This window comes from Erigeron canadensis, chromosome 2, assembly GCF_010389155.1.
Source record: "Erigeron canadensis isolate Cc75 chromosome 2, C_canadensis_v1, whole genome shotgun sequence".
Taxonomy (NCBI): Eukaryota; Viridiplantae; Streptophyta; class Magnoliopsida; order Asterales; family Asteraceae; genus Erigeron; species Erigeron canadensis.
Genome location: NC_057762.1, coordinates 30,848,006 through 30,866,313, shown reverse-complemented (window position 1 = coordinate 30,866,313; position 18,308 = coordinate 30,848,006). Strand labels below are relative to the sequence as shown.

Sequence of the window (18,308 nt, the reverse complement as noted above, 5' to 3'; positions counted from 1 at the left end):
ATATTTAACTACATGTTACATCTTCTTATATGTACTTGAGAATGTGAATAATAATGTTGTAAGCATATGGTGTGTATGATTTTTCTAATAGACATACCAACCATACTCAGAATCGTCGTGAGTTATATGTTTAAGGTTATTAGAATTTAGATTCATACAAATATATGTTTTTTCTTCATTAAAAGTTTTCTTTTATATAAATCTTTTATAAATTATTTGTTAAAAATTTAGCTCAGCTCGTGCAACGCACGGGCCAAAAACCTATTATATATATATATACTAGGTCTTTTACCCGCACGATGTGCGGATATTTAAAAATGTTGTTTTAGTTATATGAATATTTATAATTACTTTTAACAACTATACATTATTTAGGCATGTACATATAAATCTATATTATCATTAAATGGAAATTTTTACATTTATTGAAATAAATAAATTCAAAATATAACTCTTATTATTTATGAAAATCATTTATATAAAAACATACATTATTAAATATTCATATTAACTATCACATATTATACTTCATGCAATACTAATGAACATAAAATGAAGTTAAAATGTAAATGTAATGTAAAATTATAACGATCTCTTATTTTTTGCAAAGTGATATGTGACTTATTAGAATTTCATCACACTCTTTCAAAGAAAATAGTTTCATGAAACTTAATTCATCAAATAATAAAATTCGTAAAAGTTGAAAAACTTTAATTAAATATAGTTAGAAACCAAATTCAAATTATAATTAGATTACAAAGAACAAACATATAATTCAAATTACGTTGAATTCACCTATAATTGATAATAGTTTTTATAAAACGTAAAATCACCACCACGAAAAGGATAAAAAAAACTATATTACAATGTGATATATAATATTGGTTATATTGGATAGTAAAATTAAGAAATAAATAATTTAAAAACCAAATATATTCCAATTTAAAAATAGATTTTAAATTCATACGGATATAGAATGTGATTTTAACTTTTAATTTTTAAAGATTTTGTTTATATATAGATTTTATTTTTATTTTATTTAATAGTTTTAGATAATATAATTTTGTAGATTTATATATTGTAAAAAAATATAGAGATGTCACATAGGATAAAGACCTATGTAGCAATTTTTAAAAATAGTTTTAAATTGTATAAGGCTTTAAAATGCTAGGATAACTACTGTTTTAATATTTATATAGATATTAGTATTAGTATGTGAGGGGTTTTTCACCCAAGTTGAGTGCATAACAGCCTCATACTCACTTTTCCCATATATATATATAGGTTTTTAGGTATAATAAAACTAGTATTAAAGTAAAACAAATAAAACACTATAAGTTGATTTCACTGAAAATCATTGTGCATTAATATATATATACATGTAATTCGTGAATCTTCGTACATCAATTTTATCTACATTACAATTAAAATTTCTTATTATCATAGAAAACAGGTGATTATGTTCTTGTTAATGAAGCTAAAAGGCCGTAAACTTGATGCGTACAACACATGTATCTCAATAACAAGGAAATATATATATGCAGGGGTTGTCTTAACCTTAAAGCCAATTTAATAAGTGTTTTAGGCCCAAGATTTTGAAGGCTCCAAAATTATGCATATTTCAATGATATATCATTATATGTGTAACTACCAAGTATTACTTAAACATCGATTTTGAGTTGAAAGACCGTTTGAAGATCATGAAAATCAAATCAAATCCTCTTGATTAATTTATTTGAAGTCTTAGAAATATGTTTTCAAATAGTGATGGTCGTGTCACTCATGTAGTCATGTGTAAGGGTATATTATAGTTGGTGGCTTGAGCTTTGCTTTTATTGTCATCATAAATCATTAAAAAAAAAAAATTCAACTACTATTGATTGATTTTATTAATCACATAAAGTCATTACATTTCATTAATTTGAAAATTTAAAAAAAATGCAATTTAAATTAATAAAATCACACAAGTCTTATAATTAGCATTATAAGACTCTATGTAATATGTTGGTCCTCTAAGTAAAAAAAAAAAAAAGGACGAATGTGTTTCAATCACATATTCACATGTTATTCTATCTCATGGTAGCCATTAGAAGCAATTGCATATGGCAAACACAATTGCTCAAACACATGTACAAGTTGGATCACATTCATGATAAAGCTACAAAATTGCATTAAAGTAATAAACAAGTAAAATGGTAAAAGGATGCACATAATGAGTTAATGACCATCAATATAAATATATGATATTCAACAAAAGTGGACATCCTAAACTTAAAGACTTCACATAATTAAGACGATTTCACTTCAAATAATGCAAATCAAGAATAATTAAGGCTACACTTTGATTAGAAGATACATATACACATACCATCAGCTGAGTAGCTGGAGCCCGATTTAATAAACCACATTTGGATTAATCTCGTTTAATTAAACGGATCCCGCAGTAGTACATTAATACCTTCTTCAGTTCACTCAATTAACAAGTTGTATACAATATAGATCGCTCTTGAAATCAGTGGGCTATGGTGGAGTCTCAGGGCGCGTTTGGTTCACAGAATGTTTTTGAAAGAAATTAAATCTTTCAAAGGAATTGGAATCTAAAGGAACAGAATTTGACGGAATGTTTTTGATTTTTCAAGGAATGGAGATTCCATCAAATGATAGAATGTTTACATTCCTACGGAATGAGATTCTTCCTTCTTTGAACAACCAAACGCACTAAAGAAAGATTCCATCAGATTCCATCAAATTCTGTTAAACAAACGCGACCTCAGTCATTATATCGCATGAATGAAGTTATAAAAAGAGATATCAATGCGTGTATATTTTAGCAAAGAGAAATATTGATATGTGTACAATTACTTTTAAGTTAATTGCCATAATTTACAAGCTTTATAACAGTTGGTTAGTTAAGCAGTTGGTTAGTTATGCATTTATATTATTTTTCTCTAGCAAATCGTACGTCACATTTAGCTATATGACGGAGATAATATATATTTGAGTTAATTGCAAGATTGGTCCCTGTGGTTTGTACAAATTAGCAAGGGGGGTCTCTTTTCGAGAATCGTTGCAATGGGGGTCCCTATTTTGAGAATTTTTTGCAAAATTGGTCCCTTTTTGACGGATCCGTTAAAGGTGGCCGTCAAGTGTGCACGTGTGCCGCACGTGTGGGAGTATTTACGTACTTTCTACCCCACAGGGACCCCCATTGCTAAAATGAAAAAACCACAGGGACCAATCTTGCAACTTTTTAAAAATCCATCACTAAATAATACTACCTTTTAACTTTTTCAAATTTTTTTTTATTAAGTTATTAACTTAAATATAATTTATAACACTTTTTAACTTTTCATGATTATTTGTTGTTAAAAAACTAAAAACATATAACCACTAAAAATTAAAAGGTATTATTTAGTGATGGATTTTTAAAAATTATAAGTTTATAAAACTTTTTAAAAAGGTAAAAGGTATTAGTTAGTGATGGATTTTTAAAAGTTGTAAGTTTATAAAACTTTTTAAGAAGTTAAAAGTTATTATTTTTTTTCCGAACATTCAGTTGGTATACGACATCACGGCCCATGGTCAACATCTCGTATTTAGTGATGGATTTTTAAAAATTGTAAGTTTATAAAACTTTTGAAAAAGTTAAAAGGTATTAGTTAGTGATAGATTTTTAAAAATTATAAGTTTATAAAACTTTTTAAAAAGGTAAAAGGTATTAGTTAGTGATGAATTTTTAAAAAGTTAAACGTTATTTTTTTCCGAACATTCAGTCGGTATGCAACATCACGGAAACCTCACCGTATAATGGTGAAGCCTTGCACGTACCCTAGACAACGAGATGTTGACCATGAGCCGTTACAAGTATTCGAAGGAAAAAACCCCAAGATTTGACATCCCTAGGGATCGAACTCAAGACCTTGAGTAAAACCTGGGATGCCTCTGACTAGTTGGACTAATCATCATTGGCTAAAAATTATTATTTTAGTGATGGATTTTTAAAAATTGTAAGTTTATACAAATTTTTAAATATTTAGTGGTGCGTTTTTAAAATTGTAAGTTTAAAAAGTAAGTTTTATAAACGTATAATTTTTAAAAATCCATCACTAAATAATACCTTTTAATTTTTAAAAAGTTTTATAAACTTACAAATTTTAAAAATTCATCACTAACTAATACCTTTTAACTTTTTAAAAAGTTTTATAAACTTACAATTTTTAAAAATCCATCACTAAATGATACCTTTTAATTTTTAGTGGTTATATGTTTTTAGTTTTTTAACAACAAATAATCATGAAAAGATAAAAAGTGTTAAAAATTATATTTAAGTTAATAATTTAATAAAATTATTTTTTTTTTTTAGAAAAGTTAAAAGGTATTATTTAGTGATGGATTTTTAAAAAAGTTGCAAGATTGGTCCCTGTGGTTTTTCCATTTTAGCAATGGGGGTCCCTGTGGGGTAGAAAATACGTAAATACCCCCACACGTGCACACTTGACGGCCATCTTTAACGAATCCGTCAAAAAGAGACCAATTTTACAAAAAATTCTCAAAACAGGGACCCCCATTGCAACGATTCTCAAAAAGGGACCTTCCTTGCTAAATTGTACAAACCACAGGGACCAATCTTGCAATTAACTCTATATATTTAGTTAAGTCTTTGTTTTGATTAAGAAAACATCTTAATAAAAAATGGTCCTCCCAGTTATCTTAACAACTTAGGTGTTTATGTCTAAAGAAACGTACAATAACTATTTCCATTACATACTTAAGACAATGTTCAACCTATCCAATCATTATACATTTTAAATGTAAATTTTTCCTAATAAAACATCATTCTGTACTAGCTTGTAAGTTGTATCTATATTAGTTTCCCATGTGATTGTCCTTTTCACCTCACCAATCACAATTATTATTATTATTATTATTATTATTATTATTATCTATACCTATATATATAAAAAGAATAACCCATTTATTTATGGAAATGTTGAAATTACTCTATGCAATATGACTATAATACCCTTACTCTTTTCTTACATATCTTCTTTATTTTATTCACTAATTTAATTATATCCACTAATATACCTAAGATACCCTTAATAAAATAATAAATTACACCACCAGTCCCTCAAGTCTTAAAATAACTACACTAACCTAATAGTCTACACTATTTGTCGTCACCGTCATCCACTCACTGTCACCCGTCACCACCACATTGTCGTCACCGCCGCCGCATTTGCGCGGGCACCATGATTATTATTATTATTATTATTATTATTATTAGAGATTGTACACACCATGTCCATTAGTCGATCTAATGATGTACAAGTGCACATCGTGACACGTTCAAAGTAAAGCAATATCACAAAAATGGAACAACTTAATTTTTGGGTTCCACGTACGTTAAGCAACCTGTGAGGTCGCAACCCAAGACATTCATTTAACGGGTTCTGGATTCAAAATAGGAAAAAGTTGTATCTAATATCAGCGGGTACATAAAAAGATTATGCAATATAATTATAACATTACTTAAAATGACACAAAGTCATGGCCTCATGGGGTCATATATACTAGCTGCATCCCGGCCCCTATAAGGCAAGTCTAAGCAACGGTGTCATATAAGCAATTCATTTTCTTTCATATATATGTTAATATATATAAATGATGGAGCATCTATTAATTCTTGATAGATAAGATATGGGTGGGAATACTCAATCCGTCTAAAAGTACACCTACTCGATCGTAACTTATAAATTTTGACGTACATTTTTGGAAATTGAAACTTGTTTCTACTATTATAGTTTAGTACGTGGTGCAATATATGCATCAAAAGAATGAAGGTCATAGATAATTAATCAACCGATGTACGTCCTTTAATTTAAAGCGTTGATTTATCTTATTTCATATTAGGCAGTCATAAACTGGTTGATAAGAAACTAATGATGAGGCTTATGCTTTTTAGGGAGAAGATTAATGTTTGAATCTTGACAATTGACATAGCTATTGTGACGTTAATCTATTTGTTAAAATCTTATGTCGATCTCCTCGGAAAAAGACCAAGATTTAAATTTTGACATAGACATTTGTGGTAGTTTTAGGAGTAAAATAGATTCGGTGTAATATTTAGCGGTTAAAAAAAAATACGTTTATGACGAAAGTTTTAACACTTGGATAAGCACCCTTTTATTCTACTCAATGGGGGTGGATATACAATTGTCGAAAGTGGGTCTTGGGCAAAAGCTTAAAAAAACTCACGACTATTGGCTGATCTTTCAGGTAACGAATATTTCTTATAATCATGAATTGTGGACCTGGCTAAGATCCATACGTGATTTAACAGAAGAAACGGGAAACCTTACCCATCGATACCTAAAATAATTGAATCAAATAATATGACTTAATGGTTACTAATATAATTGACAAAGACATATCCCTCTTGCTTGTATGGAGCTCATTGGACCATTTGGGAGGACCATTCTAGGTTGCTCTTTCATCTTTTAATCTTTTATCATGTTTCGATTTCCTTCCAAATTGTAATAAATAAATAAAATTTAAGAAAGAAAATGATTGCCTTGTTTGTACGGACAAATTTAATATAGATAGTGATACAAATGTATGTACTCCACGTCATTTATGAACCATTAGCTTCATTTAAGAGTATAGATAATTAGATATACAATTAAAGTAATTAGATATACAATTAGAGTATAGAACCATCTCTTATCTTTTCTCTGATCTCTTATATATATAGCATGTGTTCTCGAGTTTATATGTAAAAGAAGAGGAAAGAAGAGAAGAGAGATGAATGGAAGAGAATGAGTGCATTTTTCGTCCTTCCAAATCATCCCAAAAGTGGGAAGAAAATATCTTTTACAAATTCTATAGAATTTTCCTTCCAAATCTTTTCCCTTCTTTTCTCTTCTTCTCTTAAATAAAACTCAAGAACCCAACTTTTTTTAAAATCTTTCACAATCTTTTCTTTTCCCTTCAAAACAAAACTCAAGAACATACTCATAAAGTAGCTTTCTCTTATGGTATTTTCTATAATGTATTTTAAGAAATTTGTTGACTTGGCATGGCCTAACTTTTTTTTTAGATTTCCATTTTTGTCAAATGATGTAATAATCTCAATTTCAATAATTAAATATCATAATTCCAATTTTAATAAATATATACAATAAAATTAAAAAAGAAATTCAAATCCCATATTCTATACGGACTATGAGTTTTTATTGAAAATTTTCAATAATTAAGTATTCCAAATATTTACTATATCAAGCTATTATATATTAAATCTTATAGTTTTAATTGACCACTATTCATGTTCTATAACTTTATCTTGTTATAACTTATATAAACTCTATTGCAAATTTCAATAATTAAGTGTTCCAAATATACTATGTCAAGCTAAATGGGAGATTGGATGAAAATGTCAATCTATCATATATTAAATCTTATTATAATTTTAATTGACCACCATTCATGTTTAAAAACTCTATCTTGTTATAACTTATGTAAACGTTTCTTTTTTGTTGTTGTCTTTTGGACTTACAAAAATCCTCCTAAAATCAACGCATGCATATTGTTTCATTCGACTGTTAGATAATTTAAATACTAATAGAAAAGATCATTATTTTATTCTGTGATAAAATATTAAGCTAATTAGTCCGGGTTGACCCGGGTTGATTAGCTAGTTTATGAAACATTTATACATTGTAAATATATTGTAGTTTCATCTTAATCTTAATTTAATCTTATATATACTAAAAAGAAACTGACATAACAATTGACCAATTATAACTTTTAATTTAATATATACTAAAATGCAACTGACTTAACCTCAATTGATCAATTAAAATTCTCAGTTATTCTAATTTAATTAAATTAGCACATGTCATAAAATAAATTATATTTTTTTGTTTTTTCATCATCAATTTACATTTTTAAACATTTTCCTTAAATTAATAAATGTTATTGAAATAAAATACATAAAATATAAAAACTCATGTCTATCTTAAATATCCAACTAATTGAATAATTAAAACAATTATCTTTTTAATAAAAAAAAAAAACAAGTTTGCTTACAATGAGTCTTCATCCAGCTATACTAATCAACTCTCAATTTTTATATGTAACTTTGCTCTAATAACTTATTGACCAATCACTACTCTCAAATTTTTAAATTGACTTTTAATTTCAATTTTGACTTTAATTTACACTTTTTTATTTTTTATCATAAATTTACACTTTTTAACCAATAATTTCAAATTAATAAATCAAAAATTATAGCTAATATATATCCAATATAATAATATTTATCTTTATCTAACTTATCGACCAATCAAAATTCTTGATTTTTTTAAATTGACTTTTGATTTCGATTTTGACATTAATTTACACTTTTTTCTTTTGTTTTTCATCACCAATTTACATTTTTAAACCAATAATTTTAGCGTTAAAATAATTGTTGGATTCCTGCTTGGTTGTATGCACATGGACATGTTTAATAGGTTTAAATGCCCTTTTTACTATGTATTGTCCATTTTGCGCTAAAGTGTGTAATGTGGTGTCTGCTATTCTTCTCTAATTGTAATGTAGTTAGACGATATTGGACCGACATGTATGGTTACTAAATTTTTTACACTCTTTATCTTTTGCCTCTTTTTGGCCATAAATCCCTTTGGAAGCAACCTTTGTACCTTCGTGTAGGGGTAAGGTTGTCTACATTCTACCTCCCTCAAACTCGGCTTTTGCCGGATTGGGTATTATTGTTGTTGTTGTATGTAATTTGTTGTCAATCTATTACGAGTATATTTTTTGATATGAAGATGCAATATATACTTATAAAGATAAAAATTAAGATATAAACTGATTAGGGTGATTAAAAAGTAAAAAGTAACTAACATAAATCAATGGTAGATATAAAACTAAAGAGCTTAAGAAAAATAATTTGTAAGAAAATAAATAGCTTAAAGAGTTTTTGAAAATAAAGAAAAAGAATTATGACATCATAAATTTGTAAAAAATAGCTTAATAAAAAATGTTAACATGCCACATAAGAAAAAATGTTCTATAAATAATTCTCTTTTATTAATATAAGAGAAAAGATTATCTAAAGTCTAATCTATAACAATTTATAACACTAAAGTTATTTTTCTATCATTTAGTGCTTTTTTTTGTTTTATATATGTAAAAGCATATCACTATTATTCTAGTATAATATACTAAGACATTCATTCTTTTAATATATGAAATTTCTCACTTTTTGGTAATTATCTAATATCTTTTATTTAATTTTTTTTTACAAAAAGCTATAAATGATTTTAAAAAAAGCTCTAAAATGATTATGGTTTTGATTCGAGTAAGGTATATTCTTATGTATATTTTGATTGTATTTTTATTTTTAATATTCATTATGTTATGTCTGTTTAAATATGACATTTTTTCATGTATAATTGTATTAGATTTTACTAAAGATGATAATTTTAATTTCAATCTAATTTGTTTAACTAATATTAAAGTTATTTGTGTCATATTACTCGTTAATTACATTTTGTTTGATTTTTCATTATGTTTCTTAATATTAGAGAAAAAAAACTTCACTAGTGTATAATGTTATTGAATATTTTTTTAGTATGCTATTATATAATTGTTAGACGAAATTCTATAATTTATCATAAAGTTCGAAAACATATTGAAACAAAATCTACAAAAGATATATTATGAATTTAGTCGTCCTTTGAATATTACTTATATAAAAGTTGATCTAACTTAGGTCTTTCCAAACTATTACCTCTTCCTTACCGTCACATCAACTATGTTTTTCATGAATTAATAAATTAACATGTGAGGGGTACTCAAGTTTAAGTATCTAACAGCTATATATTCAAGTGAAAATATATAATGATCTTTTAATTCCCGGTTATATGATGTGCAGAGGTATATGTGGCAACTAACAACCATATAAGTTAACACGTTCAATGTTGCGTTGTCAATTTGCAAGTTTTTTTTATTGGTCAGGTACATCCCATTACCAAGATTTAAAAGTTCATGTCATTCAATAAACACTTAAATAGTTCATTATACAACATAAATATTAGTTGGTTATAATTTGATTTCAGTAACTTTTAAAACAATATACAAAATGGTCAATTGGAGCGGATCGGTTTTGTTCGCTTATCATAATTTCATAATCAGAACCATCGGGATTACTATTGGGTCGGTTTTTTAAGGTTTTGGTTCGAATTTTTGGTTTATTGATTTTTCTATTTCATTCTGACACCTGTACTCTTTAGACTTTACGTACTGCTTGTAAAAATAGATTTGTCATTTATTGACAAAATTTAAAAGACCTTTTGACTAAAAAAGAAGTGCTTGATTAAAAAATAAAAAGCCCTTATCGACATGATATAAATATAAATATAATAGATATAAATTAATTAAAAGATACATCTATATCTATATCTATACTTGTATTTCTATTTCTATATCTATATCTATATCTATATCTATATTATATTAATAAACAAACTACCTTTCTTTATTTTTAACTCTCTGTCTTTAATATTAAGGGTTATTCATTAAGGATATTTTGGTCAATTCACATGTCTAATTTTCGTAAACTTTCAACATGTGCCAACATGTGCTTATTATCTTTATATAGCAGTATAGAAGTATAGATAATGCCTACATCTTTCACACATCATATAACTGACGTATGCAAAAGATATGATATTATTGTAAAAATAAAAGTTTTGTTATGTTCTTGGTATGAAAAAAGAAATTATCTTACCTAATATGAGCTTCACAAACAACTACAATCATTGATAGTTGATGTAAATGAAATAATGTAGTAATTTTATAAATAATTTTATTTAAGATATTAATTAATATTAAAAGATATTTTGGGTAGTTCGGTAAAAGAGAGTTTCTTTATTAGGAGTATAAATAAAGGGATTAGTACTTTAAAATGCAAACAACTTTATAAGAATTGTCATAGTGTGTATCGAACTTTAATTATTTGCATTGTATTTAATGAACTTTCAAATCTTGTGCACTGTATGTATTTAACCAATCAAAAATTTACAAGTTTAAGTTTATATGGTTGTCACATATACACAGATACATACAATGTACAAGATTTAAAAATTTGTTAAATACAATACACATGATTGAAGTTTCATATATACTATAACAATTCATGTAAAACTGTTAACGTATTAATCCCAAAATACTTATATGCTTTTACCTCTCACTTGTAATGATTTCAATCGCATAATTAAATCTTTAAAAAAAAAACTAAACATTGTGAGGGAGAGCATGTAACTATCTACCACTAAATTAAAACAGGATTGTGATATTCTTTAAACGACACGTGACGTAATCCTTGATTTACACGTGTCATTTTAATTTGTTTATTTTATTAAGTTAGCTTTTTTATTTGTATATATATTCAATTTTCTTATTAGAGTTATAATTAAACTCTAACTTTTAGTTTTTTTAGTTGGTTTTTTATATTTATTTATTACTGATATCTAGCAATAAACCAAAACATGATTGTGATATTCTTGAAACGACAAGTGGCGTAATCCTTGATCGACACGTGTTCTTTTAATCTATTTATTTTATTAAATTAGCTAGTTTTTTTAACTGTATATGTGTAAATATAGGGGAAAGATAATTTGAGACCAACTAAAAAAAGTCCAAAAAAGGACCATTAATTTTCGTAACTTACACACCACCATCATCATCTACTACGATATACAAGACTTTTTTGTAAAAACAATAAAACTTTTCAGCGACATACCCACAGAAAAATCATGTGTAAGTTAACTTACACATGATTTTTCTGGTGGGCCCGTCGTCAAAAAGTCTTAGTGTTTTTACAAAAAAAGTCTTGTATATCATAGTAGATGATGATGGTGTACAAAAATCAATGGTCCTAGTTGGTCCTAAAATAAGAGTTGGTCTCAAAATATCTCACCCCGTGTATATATATATATATTATATATATATATATAATTTCTTTATTAGACTTAGAATTACACTTTAACTCTTAGCTTATGGATACAAAACACATTATAATCTTATGTGATGATCGTTTTTTTCATTAATATAATTGTCTTTTTTATTTCTCAATTCTTCATCTCATATTACTTATATTAATTATAATAAGTTAATGACATAAAGACTTCAAAATAGTGAGTTTATGATCCGAAATTACAAGGCTATTTGCCGTCTTCTTTTATGCTTATAAGTTGATTTTGATGTGATTTTAAAAATTTAAGATAAATCCAAAATTTAATTAATACCAGTATTATATTTGTCGTTATGGGTTTATTTAACCATAATTTATTGGGTTTAGTATCTGGAGGTATAAGTAATTTTTACACTTATTCTATTGTGTGAATGTAATTTTCATTTAGTTCATTGTACGTAATTAACTCGCTAAATTGAATGATTAATGTAAAAGTGTATACGTGACACACCATATAAGCTGCCACGTAGAAGTTTTTAATCAATCAAAAGTAAAAATTTTACATTAATCATTCAAATTTAGCTGGTTAATTATATACAATTAAACAAATCAAGTTACATTCGCACCAAAAGGAAAATGTAAATGTTAACTACACACTCCCAGCTACTTACCCTTTGTTTGATACCCATCAACCATTTGTTTCGCTTCCAAAACTGCATTATTTTCAAACCCTTCATGCAAAAAGATTCAATCTTCTTCAAGTTTTTTATCTGGGTGTATAAAATTAGTGTAAATTGGTCCTAAAGAACTAAGAGGGGTCCTGAGTTTGAAGAAAATTTTGGTGATTTTTTTAGTTGGCTGTGTGTGTGAAGGGTTTGGTGGGATTGATTATTATGGTAACATTTTCCTAACTTCATTCACTCAATTTAATAAAGTTTAAAACTTTGCAAACATTATTTGTATCCCAGTTACAAAGTCTTTGCTTTCAGGTAATTCTTAATGTTTCTCTTAACTTTTCAATATATATATATATATATATATATATGTATATGCGTGTCAGTGTGTGTGTGTGTATGTATGTAGGTAGTGAAAGGTTTTCTTAAAAGACCTCATATTTTTGCACGGACTGAGAGAATTGTTCAATTAAGTGTTAGATCATATGTGATTAACTTCATTCACATGTAAAACATAGTAAAAGTTCAAATGAGAACAAAAAAGTTTGTTTTTTTAAACATGTAAAAATATATATATAATTTGATATGTTCATGTTACATGTGAATAGATATATCTTTATATGTATATACACACAGTGTGTGTGTGTGTGTATGTGAATATTGTAAGCAAAACAAGCAAATCCTTTTCAGGTTTTGCTTAAAAGTTTGTACTTTTTCACTTGTTGGGATCTTGAACCTTTTTTACTTTTTGAAACGTTTCTTTCTGGTTGTAAAGATGTATGTTTTAAAGATTGATTTATTTATTTAATTTATGAAAGTGAAATGATTCTGGGTAACTTTTGAAATCGATCGAATGATTTTTGGAATTTTTATGTGTTATGTAACTAAAATTTTGTAAAAATAATACAGGGTCTACTTAAAGAAATCAAGAAAGCTTACTATTGTTAAAAACTTAAAATGTGCAAATATTTATATATGTGTTTTTCTGCTTTACGTTGTAGATATTTTGAAGATGAATGGGGCTGCATTGGTTGCTATCATTGCCACAATGGGCAATCTTTTACAAGGTTGGGATAATGCTACAATTGCAGGTACATTAGTTGTTTCTGTAAGATGTTACTATTGTCTTTCTGTTTCTATTATCGGAATAAAAGATTTGATTGTGTTGCGGTCTAAAAATGTGCTATTCTGGATTAGTACTGATATTGGAGCTCCTTTTTTTGGCCCATTGTATCGACAAAACATTTAGAATCCAAGGTATTTATGCAAAGCATCCCATCCACATTAACTCGACAAATCTCTTTTTATGAAGGCTGACAAGGTTCAAAAGGGATTTTGTTGGCTTATGGGGTATGAACTTTGGACCTCCTTTTGGAGGAATCCAAGCCTTCATCAACCATAAAACCTCCTATATATGTCTATAGTTTAGAAGTTTAGAAAATCATCAGATAAGTATAGTTATATAGGTCTTCTAGTCATATCTAAATGATTTGTTATTTATAACATTCAAGGAAAAAGAAAATTTGTTTGCAGGTTGCCCTGTGCTGAATGTTGACCAATTACCCGTTCTGCTATTTTTCCTTATCTAATTCATGTGATTCTTCATTTGTGTGGTTATAAGTTATAACCAATGTGTTTCTAATAAATGCAGGAGCGGTTGTTTACATAAAGAAGGAACTGACCCTCGGAAGTACAGTAGAAGGTCTTGTTGTTGCCATGTCACTTATTGGGGCGACCCTTATCACAACTTGCTCTGGATCCATATCCGATTTAGTGGGTCGTCGTCCCATGCTAATACTCTCATCTTTCTTTTACTTCATTGGCGGCTTGATAATGCTTTGGTCACCTAATGTCTACGTTCTTCTTCTAGCAAGATTAATAGATGGATTTGGAGTTGGGTTGGCTGTCACCATAACCCCTTTATATATATCTGAAACTGCTCCTCCAGAAATAAGAGGATTGTTGAATACTCTCCCTCAGTTCACGGGCTCGGGTGGAATGTTTTTGGCATACTGTATGGTTTTTGGATTGTCGTTAATGGCTTCAACAAGTTGGAGATTAATGTTGGGGGTTCTTTCTATTCCTTCTCTTATTTATTTTGCTTTGACGATATTGTATCTGCCTGAATCTCCTCGATGGCTTGTGAGTAAAGGAAAGATGGTGGAAGCAAAACGAGTCTTGCAAAAATTACGTGGCAGAGAAGATGTATCTGGTACCTTTTTCTTGTCTTAAAGATGTCTAAATAGACCTTAGAGGTATCAAAACGGGTGGGGCTGGTTGTTTGATACAGGCCCAAATGAGAAATTTTTGTTGGTGCGCCAGGTCAGGTTCGTCGAACTAAAATTTTTTGTACAAAAATTAAGTTTTTCTACAAATATTTAGTGGGTCAAATATGATTATAGAAAGTTGTATTTTCATTATATTCCAGTTATGTTTATTAACAACTACTCTGAGGTGTCTTGCGTATAAAAATATACTTTAGGCACTTTCAAGCCGTTTGATATTTAAACTTTATGACCCGTTAAAGATAAAACATAACCCAAGTTCTATTCATAAATAGATGTAGAAGTGGCAATTAAAATACATATACTTATTAAGGAGCCGATTTAGATGAAGGTAAACATGGACTTGTCTTCTCCTGTATCTGTTTCTAATGTATACAACCTCGTAAATGAGTTTGATTTGTATATTTAGATTATTGTTGCAATGATATAGTTTCTGTAATCATAGATAAGATGTTAATTATATATAAATTATAAAACGGACTAGATATTGTACTGGTTAACTTGGCTCGGCCCATTATGACCAATATTCTAGTTAATCTATTTTTGACCCTACTAAACTTGACAAGTTGAAACCTGAACTAGTTACCCAACCCGTCCGACCAACCCATCCTTCTATTTCTATATAGATGGGTCGAAATCAGCGTCCCTTCACTAAAAAGGTCACTGAACTTTCTGTGCTTAGTAGTCTAGTTTTTCATTTTTTACCTTCTTGCTTGTATATACTGCCAAATCTATTTAATAAGTTTTGTCATCTGAGTTACAGGTGCAACGGCGTTGTAGTAACTAAATTGTCGCATTTGAGTTACAGGCGAAATGGCATTGCTGGTAGAAGGTTTGGCGGTAGGAGGTGACACATCTATTGAAGAGTATATGATTGGTTTGGACAATGAGGATAACGAAGATCAAGATCCAACGGCGCATAAGGATGAAATCAAGTTATATGGACCACAAGAGGGTCTCTCGTGGATAGCTAAACCTGCCACTGGTCAAAGCATGCTTGGTTTGGTTTCTCGTCAAGGAACCATGGTGAACTCCAGTATTCCACTAATGGACCCGCTTGTTACTCTCTTTGGCAGCCTGCATGAAAAGCAACCCGATTCAGGAAGTATGAGAAGCATGCTTTTTCCTAATTTTGGTAGCATGTTTAGTACCACCGGGCCTCCAGTTAAAGATGACCAGTGGGATGAAGAGAGTCTGCAGCACGAAGATGATGGTGACGGAACAGATGCTCCTGATGATTCGGATGACAATTTGCATAGCCCATTAATGTCCCGGCAAACCACAAGTGTGGTGGCTCCACATGGTGGTAGTAGCCTTACACAAGGAGACACAACTGGTGGCATGGGAATTGGCGGTGGATGGCAGTTGGCGTGGAAATGGGAGGAAAAGGAAGGTGAAGACGGGAAGAAAGAAGGAGGATTTAAGAGAATATATTTGCATCAAGAACCGTCTGGCGCAGTTGGATCACGTCGCGGGTCACTCGTTTCAGTTCCAGGTAGCGTGGGTGATGTTCCAGTTGAAGGTGAGTATGTGCAGGCTTCAGCTTTAGTAAGTCAGCCGGCTTTGTACTCCAAAGAGCTCATGAGTCAACATCCAGTTGGACCCGCGATGATTCACCCGTCGGAAACTGTTTTCAAAACGTCAATATGGTCTGCCCTTCTTGATCCTGGAGTTTCACGTGCATTGTTTGTTGGGGTCGGAATCCAAATGCTTCAACAGGTAATTTTTTTTAACAGCACTTCAACAGGTAATTGATTTTATAAGTTGAAACTTGAAAGAAGGGTAAATTCGTAGTTTTACTATTTTAGTTTACCCTTAGATAACCAGTTATCAGTTTTGTTGCAGCTGGTATCAAACTGATCAACTGACCTCTCAAATATATGAATAATCAGAAGCAATCTATTTTATCCAAACATAAAAAACGTTTGACGTGGCTTCACATAGCAATAATCAGATATTCTGTTCCAAATCGCAAAACCTTTACTCCCCTTGAGAAATGGTCTCTTTGTACCGTCTAAATAAAAAAGTCTGATTCATGTATATTTCATGTATAAGTTGATGGAAAGTGTCAGGTTTTTGTTAATGCAGTTTTCGGGAATAAATGGGGTTATGTACTACACGCCTCAAATTCTCGAGCAGGCGGGTGTGAGTGTTCTACTTTCAAGCCTTGGCCTTGGTTCAGATTCTGCTTCATTTCTTATTAGTGCAGTTACGACTTTACTGATGCTTCCATGTATTGCCATAGCCATGCAGTTCATGGACATCATGGGTAGAAGGTAACTTAACCTTTAGCTTTAACACTAGAACAGGTGGTGAACTGAATGGGTTGGGTAACGGGTCAAAAGTCGTTTTGGGGGTAGTTTTAGTGCGGGTCAGTTTCGATTGATCTGCAAATGTTTTATTTAATAAAGATCTATGAGTAGAGTGATTTACATGGTTTTATGCATTTGAATACACTTCTGGTGACATTTAGTTTGTTTGACCCATTTATTTTTAATTAATTACTCGATGTGTTACATAACTGTTTTTGTTTTCAGGACTCTGTTACTGACTACAATTCCTGTATTGATAGCATCTCTCGTTATTCTCGTCCTCGGAAGCATAATTAACATGGGATCCGTGATTCACGCAGCCATCTCCACCATTTGCGTAGTCGTTTACTTTTGTTGCTTTGTCATGGCTTATGGTCCGATCCCGAATATTTTGTGCTCAGAGATTTTCCCTACACGAGTTCGTGGAGTCTGCATTGCCATATGTGCACTTGTGTTTTGGACATGTGATATCATTGTGACATATTCATTGCCCGTGATGCTTTCTTCTATCGGGCTAGCTGGCGTTTTTGGAATCTATGCCATCGTGTGTGTCATTTCATGGGTTTTTGTGTTTTTGAAGGTACCAGAAACCAAAGGGATGCCGTTGGAAGTGATCACAGAGTTTTTTGCCTTGGGAGCAAGAGCCAAGAATGACTGAAAAGTTATGTTGCCGATTATGGTTTTTGGTTGCTATATATGTATGTGTATATACCCAAATTTGGGAAACTGGGACCATTGGTAAGTAGCTTATATTATCTATATGTAGGGTCGCTCTACATTAGTATTATTGAGCCCGAGCTTCCTAGACTCAGAGGCTTGAGGTTTGAGTCATGAGAAAGTATGTACATGTGCTTTTGCCCCCTGAAAAAGGTTAGGATCAGGTTCAACTTACTTAAAGCTCAAGCCTGGGCATTACCTGTCGATTACTATGGACTTGTCAAGGCATTAAAAAACCTGAACATTGGATGAGTTTATATTGAAAGGATGATTTGTGGACTAAATAAACATGCACGTTGTTATGGGTTTTTTTTTTTAATTTTATTTTATTCAAACCCGC

General features: G+C 29.8%; 1 protein-coding gene across 1 annotated transcript; it reads left to right on the top strand.

Annotated features, from left to right (window-relative positions):
* The first annotated feature begins 12,676 nt into the window (after nucleotides 1-12,676).
* Nucleotides 12,677-18,270, top strand: LOC122589529 (monosaccharide-sensing protein 2-like). Its single transcript, XM_043761827.1, has 6 exons — nucleotides 12,677-12,969; nucleotides 13,656-13,745; nucleotides 14,306-14,866; nucleotides 15,748-16,658; nucleotides 17,028-17,215; nucleotides 17,477-18,270. The coding sequence occupies exons 2-6, from the start codon at nucleotides 13,667-13,669 to the stop codon at nucleotides 17,907-17,909; spliced, it is 2,172 nt and encodes a 723-aa protein (XP_043617762.1). The 5' UTR covers nucleotides 12,677-12,969; nucleotides 13,656-13,666; the 3' UTR covers nucleotides 17,910-18,270.
* The last annotated feature ends 38 nt before the right edge of the window (nucleotides 18,271-18,308 follow it).

Excerpts from the sequence above, each read along its gene's own strand:
- LOC122589529 (XM_043761827.1), top strand. The coding sequence starts at position 13,667 with ATGAATGGGGCTGCATTGGTTGCTATCATTGCCACAATGGGCAATCTT. Across the intron at positions 13,746-14,305 it reads GGATAATGCTACAATTGCAG|GAGCGGTTGTTTACATAAAG; the intron begins GTACATTAGTTG and ends TAATAAATGCAG. Across the intron at positions 14,867-15,747 it reads TGGCAGAGAAGATGTATCTG|GCGAAATGGCATTGCTGGTA; the intron begins GTACCTTTTTCT and ends TTTGAGTTACAG.